A 16,942-nucleotide genomic window follows, 5' to 3' on the forward strand; every position below is an offset into this window, starting at 1 on the left:
CATTCCCACAACATAAGGATGCCGTGACCTCGAGAAAATGATTGCATGGCCGCGACATATTATCAAATTCCTTGTGCATGTAGCATTAAAGCTCATTCTGATTATGATGTTGCTTGCACCATATAATAAATTAGGTAATTTATTGGAAAGAGAAAATCGAAAGACATATAAAACAGGATACTGATTATTATTAACAACTGAAAATGATGAAAATAGGCATATAAAAGTAAGGGGAATAAACCCCCTGGTGAATGATTCAGAGTGCTTTCCCATAATCTGATGAAGGTTACGTGCCAAACGGGCCCTGCAACAGCATATTTAAGAGAATTAAGGCGGCTTTGGTGACCTGGACACAAGCCTTGTTCAGTCCGACACAATGGACCCATTGCTGCAGTCATAATAAGCATTTGGTCAAGCGAGTGGATTTCCCCAGTCTTCACATAACACCCAGTGTCTGATGTCCCACACGCTGTTGTGCAAGTCCTTCTGATGGACAAAACTCACGTTGCCACTGTGATATATATGTGTGTACAGCTGTTTATTTACTTATCAGACAAAACAATGCTTAACAATGATGTTCAGTCTGAATCATTAATGATTTTAGTCAATCTGAGGTCACGAAAGGTTGTTTTAAACAGGTGTGTGAACTCGGACACTCTAGGCTGTGATATAGTGACAGTGAACACGTTATATGTTTGGCAACAGTTCTTCTAACACTAACTGATGGAGTGTGTAGCTTCTCTTTCTTTAAACAACCATGTGGGAAGACACGTCATGGCCATATTCCAGGAGTCCAGACCTTACATTCACTGAACGTCTGACTCTACAGAGGGCTGGACTCTTGCATTGCCAATACAAGATCTCGACCCAAAACTGATGCTCCTCTTGATGGAAATAGTTGTGATGTTATCGCCATCAAGAGGGCATCAGTTTTTGGTCAAGGTCATATAACATATGCGGGAAACATAATAAGCACAGCAATAATGATCCAATCATAGACTTTTACATATTTGCCTATTTAAATCCAAACAGCAACTTTTTGGGGGCTGGACAGTGCATACTTAGACATTATCAGACTTTCTGTGAAAGTTTAGATTTGTTTACACCCTGCTGAAAATTCCAGCGTAGACCAGTATTGTGTGTTGGTCCAGGCTGGTTTGTGCTGGTTAGAGCTGGTCTAGTGGTGGACCAGATATAGATGTATCCAGATATATATATATTTTTTTTTATTAAAACCATTTGCACACTATTGGTGAATCAAATGCTCTTTAATATGGTGAGCCCGGTTGAAGTTCTGTCGTGCACAGGTCTGAAGAGATCATAGTTTGGTTGTCCACTGTTTCACCGCGATCACGTGAGGTTATTCAGCAGTGTGTTCGGCCTGTGATGAGGTTATTCAGCAGTGTGTTCGGCCTGTGATACTGAACCCCAGGGCTCTCTTCAGTGCCGGTCAGCGTCCTTCGTTTCAGAGTCGTGCAGCACCGCCGGCTGGTGATCCAACGCAAATCAAGATGGCCCTGGTAAACGCTAGATCACTGCCAAACAAGACAAGTTTATTTTACATGGTTTTGTTCACCTCTAATGATCTGGATGTTTTTTTGTTTTTTTTTGTTACTGAGACCTGGTGATTTGAGTCTTTTTCTGAACTTCTGTGCACTAAACACTGTACTTTTATAAACTGTCCAAGAACAACTGGAAAGGGTGGCGACAGCATCCGTTCTCAAAAGCCCATTGTAGAGAGTTTCCGTACTTCACTGACCTACTGTCAAAAAAAAAGCTGTGAAAGCGGCCAAATCGTAATACTTCTCAGACATCACAGCTAAAAATCGACATAGACCTCGAATTCTCCTTTCCACTGTAAATTTTGTTATAAATACCTCTGTTGATTTTTACTTTGATGAGCCAGTTAGTTTATGAAAGTTTTCTCAGCTACTTCACAATTAAAATAAGTGATATCAGACAGCTAATTGTCCCTTCAGATTATGATCCCTCTATATCCCTCCTTTCTGTAATTTTTTTTTTCCTTACAATTTCTATAAACTCTCTTCGTAAACTTGCGCAATTAAACTTTACTTAATTAAATTAAATTAAACTTACGTCCTCAACTGATATTATTCCAACAGGCTTACAAGCTGATGATGCCAATGGGCCATTCATTTTATCTGTAATAAACTACTGGTCAAGTATTGTTGTTTTATTGTGCTTTATAAATCAATTCAGACTATGATGTGAACTAATGCAGATGCCAGGACATTCTGAGGATGCACACCAAGTTTCATTAAATTCTGCCAAAAAAACAACAACCTTATAACCCCCCTAACCGAATGGGGTATATATAGAGTGATTAAAGGAACACGGCGACTTTTTGGGACTTTAGCTTATTCACCGTATCCCCCAGAGTTAGATAAGTCCATACATACCCTTTTCATCTCCGTGCGTGCCGTAACTCTGTCTGACGCACCCACCGCTAGCCTAGCTTAGCACAAAGACTGGAGGTGAACGGCTCCAGCTAGCATACTGCTCCCAATAAGTGACAAAATAACGCCAACATTTTCCTATTTACATGTTGTGATGTGTATAGTCACAGCGTGTACAAATAACAAGGTCACATGAGACACAGCCGTCTTCTAGATTAGTTTAGTAGCAAGTAGCAGTGCTTCGCCTTCAAATGTTGGCGTTATTTTGTCACTTATTGGGAGCAGTATACTAGCTGGAGCCGTTTACCTCCAGTGTTTGTGCTAAGCTAGGCTAGCACTGGGTGCGTCAGACAGAGTTACGGCACGCACGGAGATGAGAAGGGTATGTATGGACTTATCTAACTCTTGGGGATACGGTGAATAAGCTAAAGTCCCAAAAAGTGTTCCTTTAATGACAGAATTTCAATTTTGGGGTGAACTAACCATTTGAAACCCAATTAATCTTACCACTTTTACAAGAGTGTATTAATTCTGCTAATTCTTGCCAGTTAATAATATCTTTACCACAACTATGAAAATCCTCTGCAGGAGAATTTTCCTAGATTCTGGAACAGCCTTCTTAGCATTATTCAGGATTCATACACAGTCTGTCAGTTTACGTCTAGATTAAAGACACACCTAACTGCATCACTTAAGTAAGTGTATGAGATTTATTATTTAACTGCTTACCATTATTTATCTATGTATTCATTCAGTAAAAGGCAAACCAAATTTTGCAGATTGAGAGAGAAAAATTTACACAAACATTCCACATTCACACAAATCAATAACACTGATTTGTAACAACGCTGTCAGAAGGTGCTTTGACTGGGTACAAATACAATACCGCACAATAAAAATGCAAATGGTATGGTAATACTCATTGATCAAATACAGTGACACACTGCTACTAGACAATCAAGAAAACAATCACAGAGAAGTAAGAAGTCCTTTAAACGTAGATATCCCATGAACGGGTGTCAGTGAAAATGGCAACATTCCAGTCATTTTCTGCCGCACTACATCCTGAGATGAGAAATCCATTCTTCTGACTCTTCTTCTGAGTCTCACTGACCTGGGGTGTGTTTCCCAAAGCCAACTCCCGTCGCAAGTTCTGTCGTTACTAATAGAGAACTTGCGATGATAGTCGGCTAACGATGCTTTTGGGAAACACACCCCTGATCTTTTCCATTGCTGGCCAGTGTGTGGAGCTCAACCGTACCAGCATTCTCCAGGGCAGGCACAGGGCAATCACTCCTCAGTATGTTCTCCTGCGAGGCCTGGCACTTCCCGGTAGTCAGTGATTTCTGAAAGGACTCCGAGGTAAAGTAGTAGACCACCGGGTCAAAGCAGCAGTTGAAGGTGGCAACACAAAGCGTGATGGGATACAGTGTCCGCGCGAGCTTCTCGACCCAGCAGCTCGCGAGCGCTCGAGTGCGCACCATGGCGTAGATGAACAGAACAGAATTGTAAGGTACAAAGCACACAATGAAAATGGCCAGATGCACTACAATCATGCGCAGAACACGCTTCTTGTTGGTTCCGATCTGGCACAGAGTAGCGGGTCTACGCAGAGTCCGGAGCACCATGGAAGAGCAGGCGAGATTGATCATCAGTGGTATGAGGAAACCCACCACCTCAATGACGATGGTGATCTTAGACAGATGTGTCTTCCACGTTTTCTTGGAGAATCCCTCAAAGCAGGTGGTGCTAGCCTTGGACTTGTTGGTGGAAGAGAAGAAGGTGACTGACATGCCTCCGCCCAGTATCAACAACCAGATGATCCCACACACGATCCCAGCATTGCGGCGGGTCCGAATGGAGAGTGAACGGAAGGGGTAAACGATAGCCAGGAATCGGTCCACACTGATGCATGTGAGGAAGAGCATACTGCCGTAGATATTGGTGATGAAGGCTCCTCCGGAGATCTTGCACACTGTATCCCCAAAAGGCCAGTGGCGATTCACGTTGTAAAAGATTTTGAAAGGAAGAGTAAACACAAACACTAAGTCTGATAAAGCTAGATTGGTCATGAAAAGCGTGGTCTCGTTACGCAATTTCATGCGACAGCAGAAGACGAACAGTGAAGCACAGTTAGTGACCAGTCCCAGAACAAAGGCCACACTGTACACCACACCGTACAGGTTGTACTTGAAGGAGTCATCGATGCCACAATTGTCCATCCCAGTCTCATTAAGAACAAGGCTGGCCATTATGGCACATGCAGTGGAAGCTGTTCTTCTGTTTCCAGTTAATTCCCAACAGTCAGCAGGAGCTCTGCACGAGCCGTCCTTCCCATCATCTACTCACAGCTCCACAAAGCTTGGTCAGATGATCACATCTTGTTTTGTGAAGGTACAGTCAGCTACCTTTGTCTGGTTAAGGCATAGACCGATAGGCAAATCTGTAGTTTCCTGCATGGAGGACGACAGTGAGAAAATAAGTTAGAGCAGTGCTTCCCAAACTTGTCCTGACCCACACCACTAACTACACATCTCATACGTCTCCCTCATCTAACACCCCTGATTCAGCTCATGAGCTGTGAACTGCGGGAGTGTAATGAGGGGGGCAGAGTTTGACGGGTTGCGCTCACATACACATGCATGGGTCATTCCCTGAATGCATTGAGGAAGTTACATTTAAAATATGGATTGGGAAGACAGGAATATTGTGTCTTAAGTTAGGGTTAGGGGGCATTTTGATTACAGGCCCCCTGAAATCAATGGGTTTTGATTTTATGATCATCGTTTATGATCACAAACGGATCTTTTTATATTTTATAAACTGATCCCTCTCTACTGGTCATGTATCGCCTGGTCTAAAAATAGCTGCTATCACTCCAATAATACAGAGACCTGGTCTTGATAAAAGTAACTTCAGACTTATTTCCAACCTTCCCTTTCTATCTAAAGTACTTGAAAAGGTGTCCGCCACTCAAATACAGTATCACTTGGCTAAATAATCCACACAAACCATTTCAGTCTGAGACTGCTCTTAAAGAAGTAGTAAACGACCTTCTCCTGGCTTCTAGTCCTATTAGATCTTAGTGCAGCTTTTGAAACGGTTTGCCATTCAGTCCTGCTTTCTCTGCTACTAGTTTCATGGTACTGCCTAACAGTGGTTAATTTCATATCTATCGGACAGGCAACAATACACTAGCATTGACCCTTTGATGTGTACAATCATACCGGTGTCATGTGATCAACGGCTAAATTCAAATTTGCTTTCTCGCTTGTCGTATATTAGAAGTATTCAGTGTTTTCAACCACATAATATTTATTTTAGGTTTCAGACATTTAAATACAACTCTCTACAATGCGAGTAAATCACACAAAGTAAATTGTACGATTTCACTTGCCTATACATGTTTAGCGCAGATACAATTTCATTGCCCGCTGAGCTTTAGGACAGGGCTGCACAATATATCGTTTCAGCATCAATATTGTGATGTGCACATCCGGGATAGTATAGGGAGCGTAGTTGATCGGTTCCAGTTCAGAAAGCATGTGATTCGCAGATTAATTGCTTATGCCTAGTTCACACTACACAACTTAAAACGTCGGCAGATCGCTGTGCTGTTTAGACTACATGACTTGCTCTGGAGTCTTGAAGTCGTTGTGCTGTTCACACTATGTGACACTACGTAAATGATCTGCAACAGGGGGTTACACACTACACGAGCTGACAACAACTCTGTCACCCAACGACTCTATCCGGTCTCAAAACCACATTTTGTCACGAAAACATGCGCAAGAAGTGGAATGGGAAATGGCGCATTGTCTATTTGAAAATGGACGGCGGGACAAAATTGGCGGTAAAAAAAAAATATATATATATATTGTTTGCGCAATGATCTGTTTAGAACCCCGAAAAAATATGGTATTAAATATGGAAAAATTTGGCATGCTAGATATTTGTCTGGCGTCAGCGATGTGTTAGCGAGTGTGTTTGATGCGTCGTATTTCACACTTAAAGATTGGCGAGCGCTGATCACCCGCAGATTTGCACGCGATTACAGCTCGACCTGTCGGCAAGCTCGTTAACTTGCAAATCGGGCTTAAATTGGGCTTAAAATCCTGTAGTGTGAACTAGCCATAAGTTTAACCATCATAGAGTAAAAGTTTATCATTTGATTTAGTCCTGTCAGTTTAGACATCAAGTGCAAGAATACTGAAAGTCGCGCACTGCTTCTGTTTCTGTGTGTGCACACTGAACTCAGGCCTCTTTCTCTTCTTCTGAACTTGAACAGGGCAAGTGCACACACAATGAACTCAAAATGCCCATCTCAGGGAGTATCCTCGTAAACACGGTAGGTTATGAGTTGTAAACAACTGAGGAAAAAAACGGATGCGTATCATTATATTGGATCCGTGCATTCATCTTCAACAAAAGAGAAAGATAAAATCACTTTTGTAGCTTTAACAAAGATAAATTGTATGTTTTATGACCATTATAAAGGTGTTTAAACGACAAAACACATTCACTTACATGTATTTGACAACAAGAATATCAGATATTTCAAAATATAGTATTTTGAATAAAAAATGTAATATAAGTTATACATGCGGTATGTCATGTGACAAGCATAACGCGTTGCCATGAAAATGATGTGATACTTTCTAAAATAATGGTTGCCTTAAATAGGGCTGTGCGATATATGCTAGCTAAAAAAATTATCACGATATAATCTTTCATATCGTTCGGTATCGATAATTATTGACAATTTTTATAACCTTTTTTTTTTTTTAAGACAAGTAGAAAAGTTTGAATTTAAACCCCTGTTTTTTATTTTATTTATCCACATTATGAAGGCAAACAACAAATTATATTAGTTTTAGCAGTCAAAAATAAAATGTAAACAAAAATATCTTCTTTATGTCTTATATTAAGATAAAAAAGAAACTCTTGAACTTAAATAAAATGTTACAAAATGTGTGCAATGCAATCAAGGTGAACTTTGAGGTAGATCAACATCTGTAATAAATAGTGCAGTAACGGCTCACAAAACTCACGGTTCAGTTTGATATGACACAGTGGTGTCACGGTTCGGTACATTTTCGATACAGCAAAAAGAAATAAATGCCAAAGAAATTTCCTTGATTTAAAAAAAAAAAAGTTAAAAAAAAATGTATTTTTAAATAAGTGTGTGTTTTCCTACATCTTGAAACTTTTAGTGTTATGAATGGGGGTAATATTTTAAGGATGAACAAATAATGTTTTGGTCATCACATTAAAAATAACTTAAATATGATAATATTTGAGTTTTGAAGTGCTGGAAAAGGATGTGTGACGTACTTGAAAGCATTTTACTGTTTCAGTATTAAACGTACGTGTGAAAGAGTTAATCAACACACATCTTGCTAAGTCACTGTTTTCATTGGTGTACCTCAAGGATCGGTTCTTGGTCCACTTCTATTTCTAATTCATATGTTTCTTCTTTGGCTAGATCATTCAGCGTCATAGTCTTAATCGTTGTAGTTACACTGTTGATAAACAAATCTTTCTGCCCAGCCCATTTCTGTTTTCCCACCCCGTTCATCACTGCCTGGCCTTAAAGATGTTAAAATATGGATGGCTGAATACTGTTAAAACTGAAATCCGGTTAGTTGGCCCCACATCCCTTGGCATTTTGTCAACATGACCCGTCCATATTGATATAGCCTTAGTTAGGCCTTCACCCATTGTATGGAATCTGGGGTCACTATTTTATCCTGAATCGTGTTTTAAACCGCATATCAGCCAGCTTGTTAAATCTTTTTAGCAATATTGTCCGTATGTGACCTTTGCTCAGTCTTAAAGATGCTGAAAAGGTTATCCATGCTTTCATAACCGCTCGCTGGACTATTGTAACTCCTTGTTCTGTGGCGGACCCACTAAAGCCCTTAATCGTTTGCAACTAGTGCAAAATTCAGCTGCCTGTGTTCTGGCATTTAACAAAACAATCTGCTCACATTGCTCCGTATTTCGCATTCAGTTTTTCAGGTCTGCCATGGTTTAGCAGCCTTATATCTAGCAGGATTAACACATGCATATGTTCCTGTCCGCACTCTTAGATCAATCTCTGACAGCTCGCTTGTCCTACGCTAGCTCAAAACCTCCACGTTTAACTTCACTCCAGACCTTTAAGACAGAACTGTTCACTCTATGTTTTGTTAAATTACTGTGTCCTTTTTTTTTTTTTTTTATATCCATATTTCTATATGTTACTGTCTGATTGCCTGTCCTTTAGTTGTTCCTTGCTTAAGTATACCTCTATTATGATCTCTATCGCTGGAAAAGCGAAACCAAACTGTGCTCCCCAGCCATTTCTGCATGACTGAAAGCAGTGACATGTGAAGGCCAAGTATGGACACATAAACCTGGAATGTGTCCTCTGCATTCAACCCATCCAAGCTAGTGCACACACATTAGCAGTGGTGAGAAGTGAACACACACTCACACACTGAAGTGGAGGATACACTACCTGAAAGCCACACTTGAGGAAAAGTACAGATATCTTACCGGAAAATGACTTTGGTAGAAGTTAAAGTCACTGTTAAGAATATTACTTGAGTAAAGGTTTTAAAGTATGTAATATTTCTTGTACTTAAGTATGACAAGTATTTTGTGATATTAAACGTACAAAAGTAAATGCAAAATACAAGAGAAGCAAAAAAATATAAAAAAAATTCTATACACAGTTTGAGCAGCAAGATTGTGTTCAGTTTTAACTTTGTTTCTTCAATTTTGATTTCTTTAAATAAATAAAAAATGGCAAAATGTTTATTGTAAGTTTTAAATATAACAAAATATTAATATAATAATTATACCTTGATCATTCATGTTAATTCACATAGTGCATTAACTAACGCATTAACTAACATTTAAAATGTTAAATGTATTATTTAATGTTGAAATTAACAATGAACAATACTTTTATAAACCTTAATGTTACAGATGGACTCGTATTGTGAAGTGTTAACATTTCATATAAATCGAAACAGCCATCATCTTTACACACAAAGGCATGGCATTGAAATTAGACACATTATTATATGTATAGTTTCACACGTTATTTGCTTCTATTTTAGAACACTTGATGATTATCTAATCAAAATACGTGTTACAGTGACGATAAAAGAACTGAAATCTAATGTGTTTCTGATGGGTTGATATGTGTCTGTCGGCTGCGTGACGAGATTGCTTTCTCATATCACTAGCTTTAAATGTGCAACTTTGCAGCATATCGAATGCATGAAAGTGAACAAATGGATATAAACTAATGCAAATAGAAGGTAACGATCGTGACCATAAACGTTTGGGTCAGGCAGTAGTGCAGCATCTAGTCAACTAATTAATTACTTTATAATGATATAAAAACATGTACTGTATAATTATTATTATTTTTTTTTTTAAATTGGTCAGTTTTTACTTGTGGTCATTCTACACAATATCTTTAGTGATAAGTAGACTATCCCTTTAATTTAGCATACTTATTTTGTTTGTTTACAAATGTTACTGTTACTAAATAAATACAAATTTGGTAAATAAAACTTTTTTCTATGTGATTACAACAAATGCATTAAGCAAAAGCTTACAGTAAAATGCATCACATGCCCCATATGATTTACTTCTGAAGCCATGACCTTTGTGTGAGAAACATATTAAATGTGTGATAGCTGCATCTCTGCCAAACAGTAATATTACAATTTAATCATAACATTCAAAATCACTACTTTAATAATGCATGTGAGGACTGCATTGCTTGGTTTGTTAATTGTCCTAAATGAAACATATATCCGTGATCGATTTTCTATTAAAGTAGGCTATTATTTGTAAGGCTATTGACTGTGAAATATACATCTATGTAAAGCTGCTTTAAAACCATTATGTGAATGACCTGACCTATATTTGATTTATTGAGTTTAACGGATATTTACACGCATAGGGGACTACAGTGAACTGTTCAAACATCACAGCGAACACCAGATCTGACAGTGTTTCTAACTGTGACGCGGTTCTTCAGGGAAATCTCATATTTTAAAGAAAGATGGATATTTTAAAGGACCGCGACGATAACAAGCACTCAGAGTTTAACTTACAGCATCTTTAAGAGAGCAGCTGGCGAGCTACAGAAAATAAAAGAAAACTTACATGAATGTTTCTGTGGAGTGTCCTCAGGCAGTGCCCAGATCAGGAACCGGAGACCTACTGGACAAACCCGAGTCCTCCTGGACCACCATCCGTGTTCCGCGAGAACGCGCCTGTCTGCATATTATCGTGAGCGCGCTTGGAGAGTCTGATGAAGAAACAGAGCTTCGAGAGAGCTGTGCTATAAAACATATAGAGAACCAAAACTACAAATAATAAAAGGGACACCAGGCAAGTCTGAGTGTTTTTTCTCTACGAAGCTCCCCCTAGTGTCTGGTAGTAAATGCTTTCGAACACTCTGTCATAAAAACGAACTGTTGTCCCTCGCCACGAGCAACCCAGCTGATCAGAGGAACCGGCTATTTCAAAACCAGTTATGTCTACCGAGGCAAGTAAAGCAATATTTTATTTCCAACTGATGGCGATTTGTGTGTGTGTGTGTGTGTGTGTGTGTGTGTGTGTGTGTGTGTGTGTGTGTGTGTGTGTGTGTTGTCATGCATACTAACCCTGCAAACATGCCCCTGCGGGGCCCATGCTGGCTTTTTGCGGGCACAGTGGGCTAGGGCCAGCCCACACCAAACCTAAACAGGCCCAGTGTGGGCTTGCCCAGGCGAGGCCCACAGCTTTGGGCTCACCGCGGGCTAACTGTGAGCAGCCCACACTAGCGGGCTGCCCACATTAAGCCCATGGTGGCCCATTGTGGGCCAGCCCGTTCGGGCCCAGAGCAGCTTTTGTACCTTTGGGCCCATGCAAGTTTTGTTTAGGTAGCCCACTTTCATTACGTTTTGGCTGCTTTTTAAAATTGAATGTGAAATTCAATAAGACCTTCCATTTATAACTCTGCTCAGCAGGAAGAAAAAGAAAAAATCCATTATTTGCACTGGATTGTGTCTACAAGACAACACATGATCCCTTAAAAACTCTAAGAACAAATCTTACTTTAAAAAGCCTATTATTTTTACTGGATATGATGTTTGTAATGTAATCCAAAATTAACAGTGTACCATGCAATTGGTGGTAAAAATCTGGCTGCCGCGTAATTTAAAAAAATCTACCAACCTAGTTAATTTTGAATCCTGCATATCAGGAATAAAACAATAGGCTTTTAATTTATTTGAGAAGGTTAACATGTAAAGTTATTGATGGTCCAGAGATATGAAGAAGTTATTACTAGTTATTATGATATCCATCACTCTGGCAGAGTTCGCTGAGTTTAAATTAAATTTTAATTTTAAAGTTTAAATTAAACTTCTCTCTTCTTTTTGTCTGTTTTTATACAATTTCCCATAGACGTATAGGCCTAATGCCATTTATATCATTCTAATATAGCTAAACATTTTCAACAATAAAAATTAGATTAAATTGAAAGAAAAGACAAGTTCACATGACTAATAACACCTCAGTCAAGTCAAATAAATGTTTATTCATTATAGTTGCTTTTCACACCATTGTCTACAACACTCAAAACAACATTGGAGATCATAAGTTTAACTTTAGGCTATACACTCAATTTTTAAATATTTAGAAGGAAAATGTCTGCCGAGATAGAGATTGAGCGCTCTTTGGAGTGCTATTTTTCATGTAATTTATAGCCTATCTTTTTTGTTATTAACTTATAAGAATTATTTGTAGAGCATTCAATGCTATATATATATATATATATATATATATATATATATATATATATAGTATTAAATATATACATTTATGTTTACATTAACAAAAAAAAAAAGGTTTTAAGTCGGTTATTTTGCTGTAGTTTGTCAGTAGGAAATATCAGTTTATCAGTTTAATTTCCAAACATTCTTTTTGCCATTAATTGTAATAACCAGTGAGATTTGTGTATGCACAAGGAATCTGACAACAGCCGGTATGATCTGATCTCACCATCATCGAGTCTGATAAGAAACAGAAAAAACTGGGAAGGTCTCCGAGATGCTTGAAGAAACCTTCCTGCATTTAATAATTAATAATAATTAATATAATTCATCTAATGAAATATATATTTAAGTATCTATTTTTCTATCCTTAACTCGGCATTACAGTTTAAATTACATTAAATGAAAGATTAATAAATGCGTGTTAAAAGTATCCAATTCCGCGCATGCGTCGAACATCAACTACGTATTTGATTAATCATCGCGCTACAGGCTGCAGTCGTCACTTTCCGCCTTCCGAATCCTAACGGTTGTTTCTGCCTTCGCAGTGGAATTCTCCTGACTCTGAGGTGAGTTTTAATTGTAAATTGAGTATTATCTTTAACAGTAAATATTTGCCATAGTGTGTGTGTTCTGCTATTATTGTATTTTCAGTAGGCCTACCTATTGTTTTTTTTTTTGTTAATCCAATTTTTGTCGAACAACAACGGAGTAACGTTAGCAGCTAGGTTGTCAATAAACTAACGTTAGTTAGCTTATATAGGCTAAATATGGTCCTTTTCACCTCGTTTACCATATTCTGTATGTTACCACGTCAGATTGTCACAGTAAACTGCTAAAGTCTAAGGAAAAAAAGTTAAGCTATAACTACGTTCGTCTAACGGCTGTGCTCGGATTTTGAACGTGGACGATTAAAATGGCTCCACGATCTGCTTTTGAAGATGGTAACGTTAGTATCAGTGCATTCAGTTGGTTATGGGATATGTTGTGAAAGTAAACATTTGAGAGAAAACTACTCGGTTACTATCGTAACCTCAGTTCCCCATACACAGTGGGGAAACTCCTTTTCCTTGATTTACTGTAAGGTTAGCCTATAATGTAAAACGCATTTTTGCTGCGGCACAATGGCGCGGGCGCCTCTGACGTGTGCGCCAATGAGCTAGCATCACGCCATTACGCGTCAGAGCCCGCCAAGGGGGCGCGGCCTTGGCCTATTTTAGTCCCCGAAAAACGCCATTTTAGCAGAAAACATTTGAGAGAAAACTGGATGCGTGGCTGTATAGAGCAGCATACTGGTCTTAAAATGACAGCATCCTAATATTAAACATGCTGCCGCTTGTCCTTAAAGGGATAGTTCACCCAAAAATGTCAAATGTCATTATTTATTCACTGTAATGTTGTTTCAAACCTGTATTAATTTCTTTATTGTGCAGAACACAAAATAAGATATTTTGAAGAATGTGGGTAACCAAACAGTTGCTGGTCCTTCCAATGTAGAAAAAACATATACTATTCACTGTGGACCAGCACCTGTCTGGTTACCCACATTCTTCAAAATATCTTATTTTGTGTTCTGCACAATAAAGAAATTAATACAGGTTTGAAACAACATTACGTTAGTATTTTTACCGGGAACGAACGATATGAACGAGGCGAACTACTGCTTTCGTGTTTGTTTGTTTTTGTGAGAGTGGGCATGAGCATAAAAATATATATATATATCGGAGGTTAGCCTAATATTTGTCTTAAGTTATATTAGCAAGGTCTATAAGTTCATCTGGTAGAATGACAGTTTACCTTTGCTTGTCTAAGAAAACATCAGAACGTTTTTTCTAGGGATGCACCGAATCCAGGATTCGGATTCGGATTCGGCCGAATCCTTGGCTTTTTGACGGGGTTCGGTTTCGGCCGAACCTTAGATTTATTTTCCACCGAAACCGAACCCTAGACTTGAACTACGCTGGTCGACGTCACACGGCCGTTGATTACGTGAAGGTGTTTACATAGGACCGTTCAAATGTAGTAGGCTGTAAGAATCTGAAAATGGAACTCGTAAGCAAAAAAAGTATTGTTTGGCAGTACTTTCAACCAAAAGAAGGCGATTCAAGTCGAGCTTTATGTTCAATTTGCAATGCCGATTTGTCTCGTGGTGGCAAGGACCCTAAGCAGTACACAACATCGCCGATGTTAAAACATTTGCGTCTAAAACATCCAAAAGAATACGAGTTGTGCATGAAGGAATCTACAGACAGCAGCCAAAATGCAGCAACTTCAGGTACGGCAGCTGGACAGTCACAGCTAAAAACGTGTGATAACCAGACGACCATTACTAGCTTTGCTAGCCCTACACCGAACAAACAGTGGCCCTCAGATCACACACGAGCTAAAGCCATTCATGCAGCAATTGGAAAAATGTTAGCCATTGACTTGCAGCCCTATAGCATAGTGGAAGACACTGGATTCAACGAGCTACTCCATCTGCTCGAGCCACGTTACAAACTCCCCTCCAGGCGCTTTTTTGCCGACAAAATCATCCCTGAAATGCACAAGTCCATCAGTTCCCGCATAAAAGTGCACGTTGCCGAAGCACATGCTTTAGCATTTACATGCGACATATGGACTTGTGAGTACACTACACAGTCCTACATCAGTGTTACCTCACATTGGATTGATGCTGATTTTAAGCGCACACATGCTATTCTTCAATGTAAAGCATTTGATGGAAGACACACCGCATTAAACATTGCTGATGCACTGCAAGAAATTATCCAAGCGTGGGAAATACCTGTTAACAAGTGTCACCTGGTCTTGAGGGACAATGCTGCAAACATGCGGAAAGCTATGTCCGAGGCAGGAGTTCCAAGTGTTGGCTGTTTTGCGCACACGCTCCAGTTGTGCATCCACGACAGTCTTTTATCACAACAAAGTGTCTCTGACCTGTTCGCACTGTCCAGGAAAACGGTTGGTCACTTTAAGCACTCTTCAAGTGCTCAATCAAGGCTTTCTGCTCTACAGCAGGAGTTGGGGCTGCCAAATCACCATTTAATCCAGGACGTGTCAACACGATGGAATTCGACATATCTGATGTTCGATCGTTTAACAGAACAAAAACGTGCCGTAAACATCTACGTGTCCGAAACAGATGGTATGCAACATATTCATGCACAGAGGTGGACTCTGATGGAGGATGTTCTCAAGGTGCTCAAACCCTTCGAGGAGTTAACTAGAGAAATAAGCGGAGAAAATGCATGCATATCCACTGTCCTGCCAGCTGTGATGATGTTGAAGCGCTATGTCCACAACGAAACAGACGATCATGGAATAAAGCAGATGAAAACCCGCTTGCTGAAATCTCTGCAGGATAGATTTGAGGGAAGCGAGCAGAATAGCCACTTAGTTGTGGCAACAAGTCTGGATCCCAGATATAAGACGAAATTTTGGGGGAGTGACACAGAACAGTGTCGATCAAAGTTGCTTGTGCAGGAGGCCGTTTCCCGTTTATCTGAATCCGGTCACGAAGCATCTGCTAGGCCTACTACTTCAACTGAACAGCCTGAGGAGGAACACGGCCCGACAGTTCGCACTAAACGACACTGTTCAGGAATCTGGAGCGGCTGGGACGATCTGTACCGTAGCAATACAGAGGCAGTCTCATCGGATGCTGACGTGGAGATAAGCGTTTTTTTCGGTGAGCCTTTGATTCCTCTTAGAGAGGATCCTCTTCTGTGGTGGAAGACAAACCAGCAGCGTTTTCCACTGCTGGCAAAAACGGCAAAGATCTACCTCTGTGCGCCACCGACCTCTGTGCCCAGTGAAAGACTTTTCAGTACTGCTGGGGACATTCGTTCCCACACTCGCAACCGACTGTCACCTGTTAATGCCGAGCGTCTTGTTTTTTTGAAAGGAAACTCTCATTTCATGTGAAAGGTTAGAGCTTTTCCGTTAATTTAATAATGATGCAGAAGATGTGTGATCTTCCGTAATATTTTTCGTTTTATTTGGCTACTGTTCTTAATCGTAGCCTACTGTTATAAACGAAAACTAAACAGCCTAGCCTACTATCCATGTTTAACCTATTGAGTAAATGTTCAATAACATTATTTTAGTTAAGTCACCAAACATATTCTGATTTAAAAAAATAAAAACACTTTTCTTTGCATTGTTGCACTTTTATTGACAGGTTTTGGTTTGAACTTGGGTACGAATAGGTAATTGTCAAAATAGTTTTTCCCACTTGTCATCCTGGCATAATGTTGCTGCTTATTCTTTTTCTATTCTTTTTTTTTCAGTTAATAAAATAAATAAAATAAAATAAAAATATACACTGCTGTGGCGTTGTTTACTTCATGAAATAAGGATGCGAGTAGGATTCGGTATTCGGTTTCGGATTCGGCCGAATCTTAAACAGTGGATTCGGTATTCGGCCGAACCCCAAAAATCTGGATTCGGTGCATCCCTAGTTTTTTCTAGCTCGATCATGATATGTGCAACATGTTTATTGCCTATTATCAGACACGTTGACTTAGTGACATAAAATAAAAGTGTAAGTTACACAAATAAAACCTACAGAGGAACGGCCAAACAACTAAGTTACAGAAATCAAACGTGTTTGCTAATGACAATGCTAACATCAAAGTTATAGTATCTAGTGTACTAGTAAGCCCGTAACAGACAGCGGTAATAAAAACCTTTACAGAC

At 39.4% G+C, this 16,942-nt stretch overlaps 1 protein-coding gene across 1 annotated transcript; it reads right to left on the reverse strand.

Moving 5' to 3' along the window:
• Window positions 1–3,116: 3,116 nt before the first annotated feature.
• Window positions 3,117–10,787, reverse strand: lpar4 (lysophosphatidic acid receptor 4). The gene is made up of 2 exons (XM_084430828.1): window positions 10,590–10,787; window positions 3,117–4,870 (listed from the first exon to the last, which is right to left on the reverse strand). Exon 2 carries the CDS (start codon window positions 4,667–4,669, stop codon window positions 3,608–3,610), a length of 1,062 nt encoding a protein of 353 aa, XP_084286954.1. The 5' UTR covers window positions 4,670–4,870; window positions 10,590–10,787; the 3' UTR covers window positions 3,117–3,607.
• Window positions 10,788–16,942: the final 6,155 nt, after the last annotated feature.

Source organism: Rutilus rutilus, assembly GCF_951802725.1.
Source record: "Rutilus rutilus genome assembly, chromosome: 14".
NCBI lineage: Eukaryota > Metazoa > Chordata > Actinopteri > Cypriniformes > Leuciscidae > Rutilus > Rutilus rutilus.